The sequence below is a fragment of the Molothrus aeneus genome, chromosome 4, assembly GCF_037042795.1.
Source record: "Molothrus aeneus isolate 106 chromosome 4, BPBGC_Maene_1.0, whole genome shotgun sequence".
In the NCBI taxonomy this organism is placed as follows: domain Eukaryota; kingdom Metazoa; phylum Chordata; class Aves; order Passeriformes; family Icteridae; genus Molothrus; species Molothrus aeneus.
Window position 1 is genome coordinate 66,658,632 of NC_089649.1, and position 14,634 is coordinate 66,673,265.

The 14,634-nt window shown below is 51.8% G+C and overlaps 1 protein-coding gene across 1 annotated transcript; it reads left to right on the forward strand.

The window, feature by feature from the left end:
- The first annotated feature begins 1,679 nt into the window (after positions 1-1,679).
- Positions 1,680-7,059, forward strand: NKX1-1 (NK1 homeobox 1). The gene is made up of 2 exons (XM_066549285.1): positions 1,680-2,028; positions 6,269-7,059. The coding sequence occupies exons 1-2, from the start codon at positions 1,680-1,682 to the stop codon at positions 7,057-7,059; spliced, it is 1,140 nt and encodes a 379-aa protein (XP_066405382.1).
- Positions 7,060-14,634: the final 7,575 nt, after the last annotated feature.

The following is a 14,634-nucleotide window of genomic DNA, read 5'->3' on the forward strand; positions in this document are numbered from 1 at the left end:
AGGGCTGGTGTATAATATATGAGCGGGGGCTGTTGTGGGCTCCGGCTCAGCGGGACTCCCCTGGGCCCAGCCCGCTGATGGACTAATCATGTCCAAGACCTACCAAAATTACAAGCTGATTGTTTTACCCATTATTTCTCCCAACTTTTAATTTCTGCTTTCTAAAGGATCATTGCCCGCGGTAATTGCAAAGGACCTGTCCTTGTATGTGTCACCAGCCTCAAAGACAAAAAAAAATCTAATTTTCCTTTTATGCTTTCTCTATTTTCCTACCGCCCCCCCCCCTTTTTTTTTTTTCCCTGGCAGCTAATTCAAACTGAGTAGCGACTGGAGCGTCCAAAACAAGAATGAAATTGATATGATCAAAGAACACACAACTATACACGAAAGGGAAGGAAATTAGGTAGGGGGTGGGAAAACGTGTTGTATAATTCACTGACAATTTTATTCCTATGTCTTAATTTTCTACAATTAAAACTGTTTATAATAAGAGTATTTTTCGAAAGTGGAACTCAGGTCTGGTTATACCTTTACTCCTTGCATGGGAAGGAATAGACCTTTTCTCCCAGCTGCTCAGGATTTATTTATCGTCGTGTTTTGTCTTGTGCCGTTTAAACATATTAATTTTCTGGCACTTTCCTGGCACTTACATTTGAGATTTAATTTTAATTAATTAGCTAAGGAGGAGAAAGAAGCGTGTGAGGGTGTGTGTGTCCGCGGACACAAGCTTCGCTCCAACTGCTAAACCTCCGTCCATAATTTTCTCCTTTTGTTCTAATTTAATAAACCCAGCAGGGAAGGGAAACAGGTGCTGGGGGCTGACACCTCCGAGCCCACACACACACACACACACACAAAATCCCCTTTTGATCATCTAACTCCACTATTAGGGATGGAAGACCTTAAGTTCCCATTTTCCGTGTATAATATCTTCTTTATATCGATCCCGCAATTATTTAAAAGAAAGCGTCATCTCCTCCCACTTCTCCAAATAAGGCTATTTAGATGCTTTCCAGATGAGTGGAGGTGTGCTGAAACAGAGCTGACAGCCAAGTATATCACAGCCAACACCATCCTTCATTCGCTCTCTCCCTCTCTGCCCCCCTCCCCCCGGCACACACTTTCAACGTGTCTCTCTTCCAGTGATGAAGATTACAGACTATTATGGGCAAGGGATTAATTTGTAGCCAATTACAACCCAGTGCTAAATATGAATGCATAAATAAGATACAGCCTTGCCTCCGTGTGTGTGCGAGCGAGAGAGAAGGGAGGGGGGGCAGGAGCGCCTGGGCAGCCTGGCGAGGATGATGAGAAGGAAGAAGGAGCAGCTGAGTGGAGGCTCTGAGCCGAGCATCACCTTGTGACTCCGTGCCTCCCCCGGAGGCTCCCGGCGGCCGGACCCAGCGCAGCCCCGGGGAGCTGAAGGCAGCGACTCGTCCTGAGCCGGAGCGGAGCCGGGGAGGAGTTTCCAGATCAACTTCGCCGGAGGAAGGAGGGGGAGAGCAAGAGGGGAGGGCAGGGGGGAGAAGTTGCAACCGAGAGGGGCTCTGCAAAGAGCCATGAATGTGAGCAGAGACAAGGTCGGTGACATCTCCATCCCGACAGCGGCGGCGGCGGCGGTGACAGCCCCCGCGGGCGGCATCGGCGGGGAGCCCCGGGGCGGCTGCCACGGGGAAGGCATGGACGGCCGCGGGGAGCAGCGGCTCTCGGCCGGCGGCGAGCTGCCGCTCTACTGCCCTGCCAACCGCGACAGGCAAGGGGACAGCCAGAGCAACACCCCCGGACAAGAGGGGGCAGTGGCCGCGCTGCCCATGGTGCACAGAACCACCTCCTTCTCCGTGCTCGACATCCTGGACCCTAACAAGTTCAACAGCAAGCGGCGGCAGTGCGCGGGCTTGTACAAATCGGCGGGCACCGAGTTCACGCTGGGGGCGGAGGATAAGCCCGAGGACTCAGGGACGGAGCTGGCCGAGCAAAAGGCTCTCGCCGAAGATTTCGAGGCGTGCAAGAAGTCCGCAGAGCTGATCAGTAAGTAGGTCTGGGGGCTCGGAGCCCCTCCGAGCCCGGGGGCTGCCCCGGGTTCCCCCAGCAGGGTCTCGCATGCTTTGACATCTCATCCTTCCCCCGCTGGCACCTCCGGGGAGGGACAAACGCGCCCTGCGCTGCTGCTGCTGGATGCAGAGGGGTGGGATTCTGAGTCAGGATGCAAGAGGGGAGTGGGATTCTGAGTCAGGGTGCAAGGGGGCAGTGGGATTCTGAGTCAGGGTGCCAGAGGGGAGCCGGGCAGATCCCGTCCGGACAGGCCGGAGGTGGCGGCGGGCCCCGGGGCTCGGCACTGGCCGGGCTCCGCTCCCCGCATCCCCGGGACAGCCGGAGCTGTTCTTGCCGTGCACCCCCGGGAGGGGCAGGATCGACCCCAGGGATGCCGGCCTGGCTGGGCTGGGAAGGAACCCCGCCATCCTCATCCTCGTCCTCCTCCTCGCAGGGACGGCCAGCGCTGCCTGTGAGCTCCGGCTCAGGCAAACTTGGAAGCGGCTCCTCCGGTTTCGGAGGGCCGGAGTCCCGGCCCCGAGGGTGCAAACCCCTCCCTTGGCACCCCCACCTCGCCTGGGCCCCCCTCGGCGTTTCTGACTTTGTGTCTCCTCTCCCCAGCCTCGGACCCTCTGCCGTCCTCCCCCCGCCGCTGCCGCCCGTTGCTCTGGGCGACAGATTCAATTTTCTCTCTCCCCTTGGCTTTTTTAGGACAAATCAGACTAATTGTGACAAAATGCTGGTTATCTCTGGAAAAACAATTAAATTCCTTCGATTACATTTAAGGTAAAATGTGCTTAGCAGCGTAAAGAGGCTGGATAATGGGGAAAATCGCCCCAGAGTGGCATGTAGGACTGCTTGGATCGATATCCTATTATCGAATTGTGCATATCTCTTTCAAGCACCTTGCAAACTCTTCCCTAACATCTAAATTATAGGGTCAAAATTCGGATAATTACTCGATTAAAACCTATTACACTTATTAGGGCTCGCTATTGATCGGGAATTGCATTCGACCCAAGCTCTAGATTGCTTTTTCTTTCTGGGTCCGAATATCCCAACTTTCTCACCTCTAAACACCGCGACTCTGGGGATCACGGAGGGTTTCCGGGGAAAGGCTGTCGTTGTGGAAAATATCTATAGTTATTCCATGTCCAGAGAGGGGAAAGAAGAGACAGCGAGCTACAGGGGATAAACTTCTCGGCTTAGGAAAAATAGTTTGTGTGTCTGGAGCGAGAGAGGAGGACTCGGAGGTTTCCAACCCCACCATAGCGGGACTCTGTCAAGTAAAATTAAGCAGCGAAAGAGGTCTGGAATCTGCTCCATTCCGAGCCATGACGCATTTTTTCATCTGTAAAGCAAAAGCAGGAATGGGGCACTAATAGAATTCAAAAGAGATTTTTAAAGCAGTGCGGAGTTGGAGTGATTATTCCTCTAAAGTCATCTGACTTTCGTCATATTAAATAGATCTGGGCGATCAGAAAGACTGACGAGGTTAACCTATCGCTAATCTCACACTTTTATCTCCAGACAAGGAGAGAAATGTAACTCCATCCCTTCTCTCAAAATAAATATGTTTGGAGGCATCACGGCGCGGTGCGCTTCGCCCGCTGACAAGTTCCCCAGGCACTCCACACATGGACTCCTTCGGTCACATCGCCTAAATGTTATGGCAGTGGACAGAAATAGACCCGGGACTGCTCGAAAATCACGACATTTAATTCTTCTCTTTCCCCATCGTAATTAATATTAGTTCAAGTGGTGGCTTAATCTAGGAGAAGTGTTCTGAAAAGCAGCTCTGTCCAGAAAAGTACCAACCTCTCCGAAAAATGCGAAGGATTTCTGGCCAAAGGAGAGTGAAAATAGCGCTCGTCAACAGCCGCTCGTAAAACTATTTTAATGTTAAAAATAACAATTTAGACTCCCCATTAAATTACTAATTAACCTATTCCCGAAAATAAAAAAAAAAAAAAATTAAATTAACAAGCCCGGAGCGTCCATCTCCGTCGCCAATTCTATTCGCGGTGCATTTTTTTTTTGTCTTAAAAATTTTAGTTGACCGAGGTCTGGGATTCCCTAGACGGAAAATTAAACTCCGAAACTGGCAGCTGCAGGTTCCCGGTCCGGTCCGTGCGTGGGTGCTGCGGCTGCGCTCAGCCCCCGAGTCTGCCCCGCAGGCGCAGCCACACGCACTTTTTATAAATCGTTGCTGTAAAAAATTACGCCCCGCAATTTCTAGCAGGTCCTACAGGTTGCAGGACGCTTGTCTGCACTCGCTGGGTCGGGCTGGGAGAAAAGTGACCCGGTTCTCTTCTGTCCGGCGGCGATCGCCCGCGTTTTCCACGCTCCGACCTGAACAGAAAGCTGGAGAGGGTTCCTAATGAACCCTGAGTTATTAAGGGACATTTTCGGAGTGAGAAGGACAACAGTACTCTATTCTTATTTCCCCTACTGAACCAGCCATATCTGAAATCAGCGCGTTGAACAAAACGCACTTCTAAAACCACCCCTAATTTTACATGCGGGAGTTAAGGGGTCCGGCGTGAGGATACAGAGCAAATTTGAGATGTGTTCAGGTTGGGGGCGATTAAAAACAACTAAACTGCGGACGGGATGAGGGTGACAGACCAGCGATTCATTTCCTTTCCTATTTGCGTATCTCGGTTAACCAAGTTAAAGGAGTCCTTGATTAGGGGTTCCCGGAGCTACAGCCCCGTTGCAGAAGTGAGAGGAGGGAAGTATAGGAGTGTCTGAAAGCACCGGCGGAAAAGGACGGTACTCACGGGCCTCTGACCCCATCTGTCCGCGGGGCCTCCCCCAGCCCCGTCCCGTGGATTCGCCTCTCGCTCCCCCGAAGGAGCCCGGGCCCGGCCAGGATGAGGAGGAGCCGGTTCTCCGGAAAACGCGATTTGCTCTCAGGCTTCATAATGACAGAACCGTCAGCAGAAGTCCAATAGCCTTAAATATCGGATAATTACCCTGTTCTCCGATGGAGACCCGTTAATTGGAGCGTAATATAAACCCAAATAAATTAAATGACCGTTAACTAGTTTGTACATTGCACAAAATGAGTTTAATTAAGTTTGTATCTGCTCTGCTAATCAATACAAGTATTTACTCCACTTTAATACTTCCATCTCGGGAAGTGACAAGAGGTCAAACCAGACGCAGGAAGGGTTAAAAATGCCAGAGCAAAACCCAGCAAATCGCCCATCGATTCGGAGATTTCCGTCACTAAAATTGTTAGAGGCTCTTTGACATCCCTGCTGCCCGCTCCCCAGGCACGGCCGGCTCGGCCCGGGCAGGGGCTTCTCCCCGGCCGCTGCCAGCGCCCCGCTGCCCCTCCGGGCACCCCGGGAATACTCGAGTATCCGGGAATCCTCGCCCTGCTGCCCCCGCAAAGGCCTTGCCAGCCGCCGGGTGTTTGGTGGGCGCGCTGGCGGCCGTGGGAAGGGGGGTGCATCCCCTATCCCGGCCGTGGGAAGGGGGGTACATCCCCTATCCCGGCCGTGGGAAGGAGGGTGCATCCCCTATCCCGGCCGTGGGAAGGGGGGTGCATCCCCTATCCTGGCCGTGGGAAGGGGGGTGCATCCCCTATCCCGGCCGTGGGAAGGAGGGTGCATCCCCTATCCCGGCCGTGGGAAGGAGGGTGCATCCCCTATCCCGGCCGTGGGAAGGGGGGTGCATCCCCTATCCCGGCCGCGGCTCTTGCCGGAGGTAGGTGGCCTGAAGGGCAGCGCTGGCACAGCCTCCCCGGGCTGGACGGCCCCTTCCCGGCCCCAGAGCTGCAGTTCCGAGCCCCATCCCCACCACCGCTTCTCGCCCTGTCCCCCAGCCCACCCGCGGCTCAGGGCGGCCGGAGCAGCCCCGCACCGAGGGGCCCGGCCCGGCTCAGGAGCAGCCCCGCACCGAGGGGCCCGGCCCGGCTCAGGAGCAGCCCCGCACCCGAGGGGCCCGGCCCGGCTCAGGAGCAGCCCCGCACCCGAGGGGCCCGGCCCGGCTCAGGAGCAGCCCCGCACCCGAGGGGCCCGGCCCGGCCGCATCCCCACGGCGGGCGGAGGGGCCGAGGGCGCCGGAGGGGCGGCCGCGCTGCCCGGGCAGCCCTGTCCGGGAGCAGCGGGGACACCGGGTGGGGGAACCCTCAGGGCACTCCGGGGGTCGCACCGGGGCGCTGGGGCGGGCGGGGCGGGGGCCGGGCCGGGCGGCGACCCTAACAGCGGCTGTGGCTTGTCCGCAGAGGACGGGGAGCTCTACAAGGCCGAGGAGTGCGACCTGGACTACAGCAGCCGGCCGAGCCGCAGCCCCGACAGCGAGCTGCAGGACGACGAGGAGCTGTGCAGCGAGGAGAGCGGCAGCACCAGCGGCAGCAGCGGCAGCTCCGGCCCCGTGGCGCCCGGAGAGCCCGAGCCGGGCCCGCTCCGAGCCGAGGCGGCCGAGGCGGGGCTCGTCCCGGCCCCGGCGCCCCCTCCGCCGCCCCCGCCGCCGGCGCCCGTCGGGACGCAGCCCGGCCCGCAGGCCAAGCCCAAGAGGAAGCGGACGGGCTCGGACTCCAAGTCGGGCAAGCCCCGGCGGGCGCGGACAGCCTTCACCTACGAGCAGCTGGTGGCGCTGGAAAACAAGTTCAAATCCACGCGGTACCTGTCGGTGTGCGAGCGCCTCAACCTGGCGCTGTCGCTCAGCCTCACCGAGACGCAGGTGAAGATCTGGTTCCAGAACCGCCGCACCAAGTGGAAGAAGCAGAACCCGGGCGCCGACACCAGCGCGCCCACGGGCGGCGGCGGCGGCGGCGGGGCGGGGGCCGGGCTGGGCGGCGGGGCCCTGCCGGGCGGGCTCAGCCCCCTCAGCCACTCGCCGCCCATGGGCGCCCCGATCTCCATGCACGGCCCCGGCAGCTACGCCGGGCACCCGGCCGGAGGGCTGGTCTGCGCTGCCCAGCTGCCCTTCCTGCCCAGCCCCGCCGTCCTCTCGCCCTTCGTGCTGGGCTCCCAGACTTACGGCGCTCCGGCGTTCTACACCCCGCACCTATAAGCCCGACGCTCCTTCTTCCTCCTCCTCACTCCCGGCTCCTTCCCGCTGTGCCCGCCGCCCCTCCGAGGACCACCGGGCCGGGCCCACTGCACGAACCCCCCGCACCCGAGAGGTGAAACCGAGAACCGAGCGGCAGCGACACCGGGGGAAAGGGGCAGCCCCGGGATCCTGGACCCACCCGGGGGATGAAAGGAGCGGCCGGAGGCTCCCGGGAACCCTCGGGCCTTTCTACGACCCTTTTTGTACGCGATGTGTCCGGACTGCGCTGCTGAGGGAAGGAGGAGGAGAAACCTCCCTCCTCCGTGTACATACAAGTAGATGTAAATCATCGTTACCTGTATTTTTATTTTCACCGTCCCTCGTTGCTATGTGGGTTTAATTAATTTAATAATAATTATTAATATTATTTACCTTTGTTTTTATTCTGGTCTGGCCACTAGCGAAAGACTTTAAAAGAAAAAAAAAAAAATTATGTACCCATTTGACTCTCAGGGTAAAACGGAGAACTATCGGTCCTGTCCCTCGACATTGCAGAAGCAAAGAGGCGCCGCTCCCTGCCGTGACCTCACGGTGACGAGGGACATTTTTTACAAACGTCACTGTCCATCGACCCCCGAGCGGGGCCGGGGGTCCCTCCCGGGAAAGGGGCAGCGAGGGCGGCTCCTGGGCTGCAGGGCTGGTTTTTTACGTTAAACATTTCTGTATATTTCTGGTTGTTACAAAATAATAAAATAAAAAAGTTTTAACTTTATAATTAATGTATAAGACGAGGGAGTAAGAGCAAGAGGTGATAAAGAGAGCACTTTGTTTGCTAAACACTTTAAATCAATCAATAAACTCTAAAGAAACGGCGCTTTCCGTGGTGGCGAGTCCCTGGTTTTCGGGTGAATCTTTGAAAGACAAGTTTCCTCTGGAAAACGCCTGCCTCATGAGACGCTCGGGTGGATGTCTTGCATCATCCTTTTTCTTTTCGTTTACTCTGAGAGCGTATTTCTTATACGCAAATAAACTTTATTCTTCTTGTACGAGGGAGGGTATTTCCCTTCTTAGTTTCCTTGTTTGCATTTTCTTAATTGGCTTTGCCGATTTGCGCAATATTACGGACAAAATAAATATCATATCTAGAGGGAATCCGACATCTCTGCCATGTTTCCCCCGATGGGAAGTCTGATATTTTGGATTTATGTAAATTTAATAAATCGGCTCCTTCATTCAGATTGCACAACTTTAAAAATAAAATAATCTTTCCATCGCCGTTCCTCTGATTACTTTTAAATTCGTATCAAAGTTGGTCTTTTATGATACTTTTCTTTTACTTTCAAAGAAAAAGTCCATAACCTCCGTGAGCACCCCGAGGTGGCTCCGCCGGCCCAGCAGCTCCCAGCCCGCTGGTACCGCATTTCCCCACTCCCTGCGTGCCTCCAAAGCTCACGCCGGGGAAGGGCTTTCATTTCCCACTCATTTTAGGTGTGGGGGGTTTTTTTATTGGATTTTTTGGTTGTTTAGTGTATTTTGTGGGTTTTTTGTTTGGTTTTTTTTTTGCTTTTTTTTTGGTTGGTTGGTTGGTTGTTTGTTTTGTTTTGTTTTTGGGGGGGGGGTTGGGGGGGGGGGTTCTCTTTTTTTCTTTTTTTCCCTCGGGGGCATTTCTAATAAACCGATATTTTGCGGAGGGATTTTTGGGTGGCAGAGCATCCTCCTCCTCCCGGCACCCGACGAGGAGTCCTCAGGGTGTCCGGGCTCCACTTCCCCCCTCAGCTCCTTTCCCCTGCTCCCTCCCGGTCCCCTCAGCCTGGCTCCGATCTGGGATTGTGCACGGCCGGGAGCTCCACAGCCGCATCCCACTCCAGAATGGAATCAAATGTTTGAGCCCTCCCGTGGAAACAAAATCTGCCGCGACCGCCCGTGCCAGAGACAAGGGGCTGAGGCTTCCTCTGCGGGAGCCGCGGGGGGATGCGTGATGCTCCAGGTAATGCAGGATGCTCCAGGTAATGTAGGATGCTCCAGGTAACGCGGGATGCTCCAGGTAATGCAGGATGCTCCAGGTAACGCGGGATGCTCCAGGTAATGCAGGATGCTCCAGGTAACGCGGGATGGATGCTCCAGGTAATGCAGGATGCTCCAGGTAATGCAGGATGCTCCAGGTAACGCGGGATGCTCCAGGTAATGCAGGATGCTCCAGGTAACGCGGGATGCTCCGGGTTCTCACTTCCCCACCTGCATAAGAGTACAAGCACCCAAAGTCTCTGACCAGACTCATTTGCATTTGTGAAAATAAGAACTGTTATGATGAAAGGAGTTCTGAAGTAAATTTTCAGGGAAAAACATGACAAGTAGTAATGCTTGGAGTATGTAAGACCGTGTACTGCTCTGCACAGTTTTTACTGGTAGAAGAAAAGCAGCTAAACTGGGAAACAGGCACTGGGGATATTCTCTCACACTATGCCATTGAGCACCACTTACTCACCAGGTTTGAGTAAGTGCCACTAGCAGCCAAACTGCTCACTCAGGTGAGGCATGACACAGCTGAATAAAGAGATAATTCAACCCTTGTCTGCACTCCAGGAGCTCCAAGCAGTTCCCTGCCAGTGGGGAATAATTTGGCTCCAACAGGAGCTGCCCAGAGCTGCAGAGTGCAGGATTGCCCTCCTGAAGGCTGGTTAGTGTCCTGCCAGTGAAACCTGCTCATGTGAGTATTATTACTCACAGCTGCTGGATGAAGGAGTCAGTTAGCCTGAGATCACCAGTCATTAAATGCAATTTAACAAGGCTTCTCACATTTTATGGCAGTGCTGAAAACAGAGCCGCAGGTATCTTTCTCAGCATAGTTTAGGAAGTTATTGATAACCCTTGTTCCATTGCCTCATCCAGAGGTCTGAGATCATAAAATTCTAGGGCAGAGCTGCACAGCCTCAGCTCTAGTGTGTGCCTTCCCCAGCATGCAGCACCTGCAGTGGTGTAGGGCGTATTTTACACTCTGCTCACAGGTACTGTCTGTGCCCAGTGGGCATTTGGAGCACCAACACCAAAGAACCAACTCCAATAATGCTCCCTGGACCCAAACTCTGCAGCTGGCTCATGGTGCTGGATCAGAGTGTGTGGGTGTAAACTTGACAGTGAGAAGCGTGGTGGTGTTGACACAGGGCAGCTGTTGAGGAACACCTCAGGTGTGAGTGCTCAGCCCCTGGTGTGCTAAAGCAAAATGCTCTCACCTGCCTGAACCTCCCAGCTCCATCCCCCTGTTCCTGCCCGCTGCCACTCTGGCTCTGCAGGAGAGTCAAACAGGGCTCGATGCAGCATTTGAGGTTGTCCCATTAGGTGGTCACAGAAAGCCCCCAAAGCTGCCACAGTGATCCCCCGGCAAGGCCCAAAAGCCAATAAAGCCAATTCCCACGTGGTGCCTGTGTGGGGTCCCTGCTGCCCTGCACACCACACCTGGTGCTCCTGCACAGGGCTTGGAGCTCATTTTCCATGAATCATCAATGGAGCAGAGCAAGTGGAACATTCTGACTGAGGGCATGAGGGCTATGACACAAGCAGGAGGTGTTTGCTCTGGTCCATTCTGTCAGTCAAATTGTCTTTTTAATTACATTATTATTCATTCATAGAATGTAAAGTGTTAGGGGACTCAGGACAGGGAACACATCCAAGGGGACACTGAACAAAGCATTTGCCAGAGGGCAGAGTCTCAGCTCTGGCAGACTGAGCAGGCATTCAAACCCCAATTCAATGTGTTCAAGTGATGTCTTTGGCAGGTACCAGAGATGATCTGGGGCATCAGCATATTTTTGGACTAATTCCCATGAAATCAATGCTAAATCCAAGGGTGCAAACCTGTATTAGTAAGAAAAGATGCAGATATTAATTGTAATAGTATTGTTCACTCTGTGAATGAATGAGGTTAAAAAAGGGAAACTGCTCTATTTTACTTCATATACTTCAGCTTATACTGAACAATTTTCAGTTGTTCAGTAAAATGTCTTATAATCAAAACAACAGAAAGAAGCACAAAAATACAGACAGATACATTCCAAACAATTGAGAGAGAACTGAAAAATATATCAAATATTTTGTGTCATTGATTTCACTCAGCAGTCAAAGATGTTTTACAAAGTCATTGCAAACCAGTTCTGCGCAACAGAACTGCACCTGCAGAAATTCCTTTTGTTGTTTCCACCTGAGCAGGGTGCAGTGAGTTATTTTTTCATTCTTAGAGATTTTTGACATGTATTTCAGAGCTTCTGTTTCAAACTGAACTCAGTAATGTTACACATTTCTAGTCTTATACTATACAAGTGAAATGTTAAAAATAAAGCTTTGTCTATATAAACTTAAATCCATTTTCCAAAAATACACCATGATGTCTGCTTGTAGTCTGCTATATTAACAAATATTAATTCCTGTATTACCTGACAAAATAATTCTGCTAAAACAGAATTTAAATACTCAAAGGAAAATTATTTTACAATGTTTGGGCATTTCTGGTCTTCAGGTTCTGTCTCAAAGGTAACAAAGTAAATATGGTTGTTGTAGAGCCTTTCTTAAGAGCAAATAAAAGAAAGGGCTTTTTCTGATTTTGGAAGATATTCCAGACTCTGGGAGGTAAACCAAGGCAGACAACAGAGGGACACTGGGGATAAAGGGGACAGACAAGTAAAAAAAGAGGATCTTAATCAGTTTGTTGTTCAAAGTGGGCTTACATAAATGGTTTACATAAACCAAATTCTTCTCTGTCTGGTGGGGTTTTTTACTTCTTTCCCTCTTGCTCACACACTCATGTTCTGTGCCACATGCTCACGTTAAACAGACATCTCAGGTGGACAGAATGGGGGCTGTCACAGTGAAAATAACCCTGACAGGAAGAGCCCTTTCTCCTTTCCTGATGCTGTCTGGCAGAGATGTGAGTTCATGATACAGAATAAGCTTTAAAACAGGTTATCAAAGCCTTGGAAAGCTACAGCTATGTGCCCACTCAGGAGAAACCCCGTTGATGCTGGAAATCCTATGGACAAGCCTTTTATCAATAGGATTTCCAGCCAGAAACCAGAGCATGGCCAGAATATAAAAGTCTGGACATGCAGTGTCAGGCAATATCTGCATAAGATTTACTAATTTATTCTTATGAAGTAACACCTGTTCAGGTAGCTAAAACTAGCCAGGCTCACCCAAAGTGATAGACTTTATTTTAGAATACATCTTCTAGATTTTTATTCTCTGCAATGACACAGAAATATTTTACAGTGACAATGAAGGAGAGATGACACCAGAGCAAAGAACTGAAATATTGTCACAGTAACATTTATGTGGGGTGATGGTTTACACCGTAAATATTCACCCTTTCAGTAAATTGCTGCTTTTTCAAGAGAAGCAAAATAATTCTACTAAACTTAGTATAAATAAATCAATAATTGTTCTTTTTCTTTCTTTGTAATTTTTTTTTCTCTGTAATTACATACATACATTATAAGAACTCATCCTGCACATACAGGGACTCTTTCCTGCCTTTTCACTGTAACACAGGCAGAGTGACAAGTTTATTTCCTGTTCCTTGGTTCCCAAAGTCTGCAGAAGGGGAGGAGAAGTGCAGGAAGAGAGCATCTGAATGAGCTGCTGGTTGGGCTCCTCCAACTCCTTGTGTTGACCAGGAGTTCACAGCACCAAGCTGCACTCTCTGTGACCTGTTAAATGTTTTGAGAGTTGTGATTAAGGATGCTCTTTGGGACTTCGAGCACCAGCATTATGCCTTGTAGGGGTGATTTGGAGTGAAATACTGTGTTTGCCTTGAGCACGCTCTGCAGCACACCTGATCACGCTCACCTCTGCTGCTTCTGCTCCAGCACTGGGGAAAATAAACTCCCCTGCACATGTGGAAGCAGCATTTAATTTCTGCCCTAGTGAAATCGTGTGGCAGACTCTCCGGGTGGTGCTGTTAGCCTTCAGCTGCCAAAAATACTATTACAAAAATTCAAAGATATCCAAAAGCAATTTCCAAACAAGCAGGATCATATATTATATTTCCATATACCTTTTACAGTGCATGAGGATAAGAGTGGCTCCGTAATGGCATTATAAATACAGCAAATTAATGGTGGATGCAATGCCAACACCTTGTCATTATGCAAATTGGAATGTCGGCAGAAATGGTTATTCAACAACCCCTTGCAAAGGCACCACAAGTCTAATGCTGCTCATTACATCTAAACTAATTAGCACCACATTTTAAAAAATTTAATAAGGTTTTCCTTAACCCCTCAACAGAGAGGATTCCTCATGATAACGGAAAGTCATACAAGCACTTGGCACAGGAGAGCTGGGTTTTTGCTCAGGGCACTGGCAGGCAGAAAAGCAAGGGGAAATCTACCCAGAAAGGCAAATGATGATATTTCATCACAGACATTGAGAGATGGAGAAACAGATTGTGCTGACATAAGCCTAGCTCAGTTTGCTCAGGCTCTGGTGCAGCCTGTCTCTAGCACAAACACCCCATGCCCTCCCCCCAGCATGGCAGAGCCTGCTCCCCCACCTCTCCCCTGAGCTGGAATTTGGGCTCTGGATTCCCCAGACCCAGCTGATAGGAAAGGCTCAGCAAGGACGTGAATCCTTTTCTTTCTCCGCTCAATCAGCTTTGAAGAAGAGGAGGGAAAGCATCAACTCAGAAACATGAGTAATTGAGGGATCTTTCTTCTTCCTTTCCTTCAGGGGCAGCATCCCACTCCCACACCTGGAAGAACAATTTTATCCCACAGGTCACAATTTGTCCAGCTGCCAGGCAACCCTGGCTCTCATCCACATGTACTTTTTAGGGGATGTGCTGTTTTAGGATCTTTAACATCTCTCCCAGCTGAAGGGGTGGGGAGGTGCTGCTGGATGGGGAGGGGTCAGACTGGTCTGACCTAGGCTGCTGCTTGAGGCTTTTCCCTCTTAATTCCTTCAGTTTCTGTAGAGGATTTTGTAATAGGACCACCACCACATCCAGTAAGAGGGGTGCTCCAAGGGCTCTGAGTGTACCAGCAGGATCTATTTTCTCTCATTACCCTCTCACCACCTTTGCAATCCTCCTGGTGTCCCCGTCCCACACCCCAGCAGGTGCTGAAGCTCTGCCCTGATGTGGCACAGCTGCAGCTCCTTGGCTCAGGCTGCCATGAAAACAGCTAAAGCTGGGAGAGCCCCAGCAGGAGCCTCCCCCTGGACCCTCCAGTGGTGACAGGGCAGCTGCATTTCAGTGGGGTCTCCTGCCTGAGCCCTGGTGCTGGGCTGTGCTTGGCTTTGTAGCTCTCACCCTGATCTCCCCTTGCTGATTTGGCTCCAGACCTGCCTTTTATCTTGGTGGACCTTCAGGTAACTGGTGGCTGACTCTGTTCCTGTTACAAAGATCCTTTTCTTGTTTGGGGGTGTGTGATGGTGTCCCTGTCAGGAAGGACACTGCCCTGATTTTTCACCTTCAGCTCCTGGCTCATCTCTCCCTGATACCTCCAGTCTCTCTGTTTTTGCTTTCTCACCTGGCTATGGACTAACTTCCCTCTGCACTCCCAGCACCATCGAATCTTCCTTGGGCACTGCTTGGGGTAGAACTTGATT

Bases quoted from the DNA above. Each gene is read 5' to 3' on its own strand.
- NKX1-1 (XM_066549285.1), top strand. From the start codon at position 1,680: ATGGACGGCCGCGGGGAGCAGCGGCTCTCGGCCGGCGGCGAGCTGCCG. The intron at 2,029-6,268 runs GTAAGTAGGTCT...GCTTGTCCGCAG, and splicing joins GAAGTCCGCAGAGCTGATCA to AGGACGGGGAGCTCTACAAG.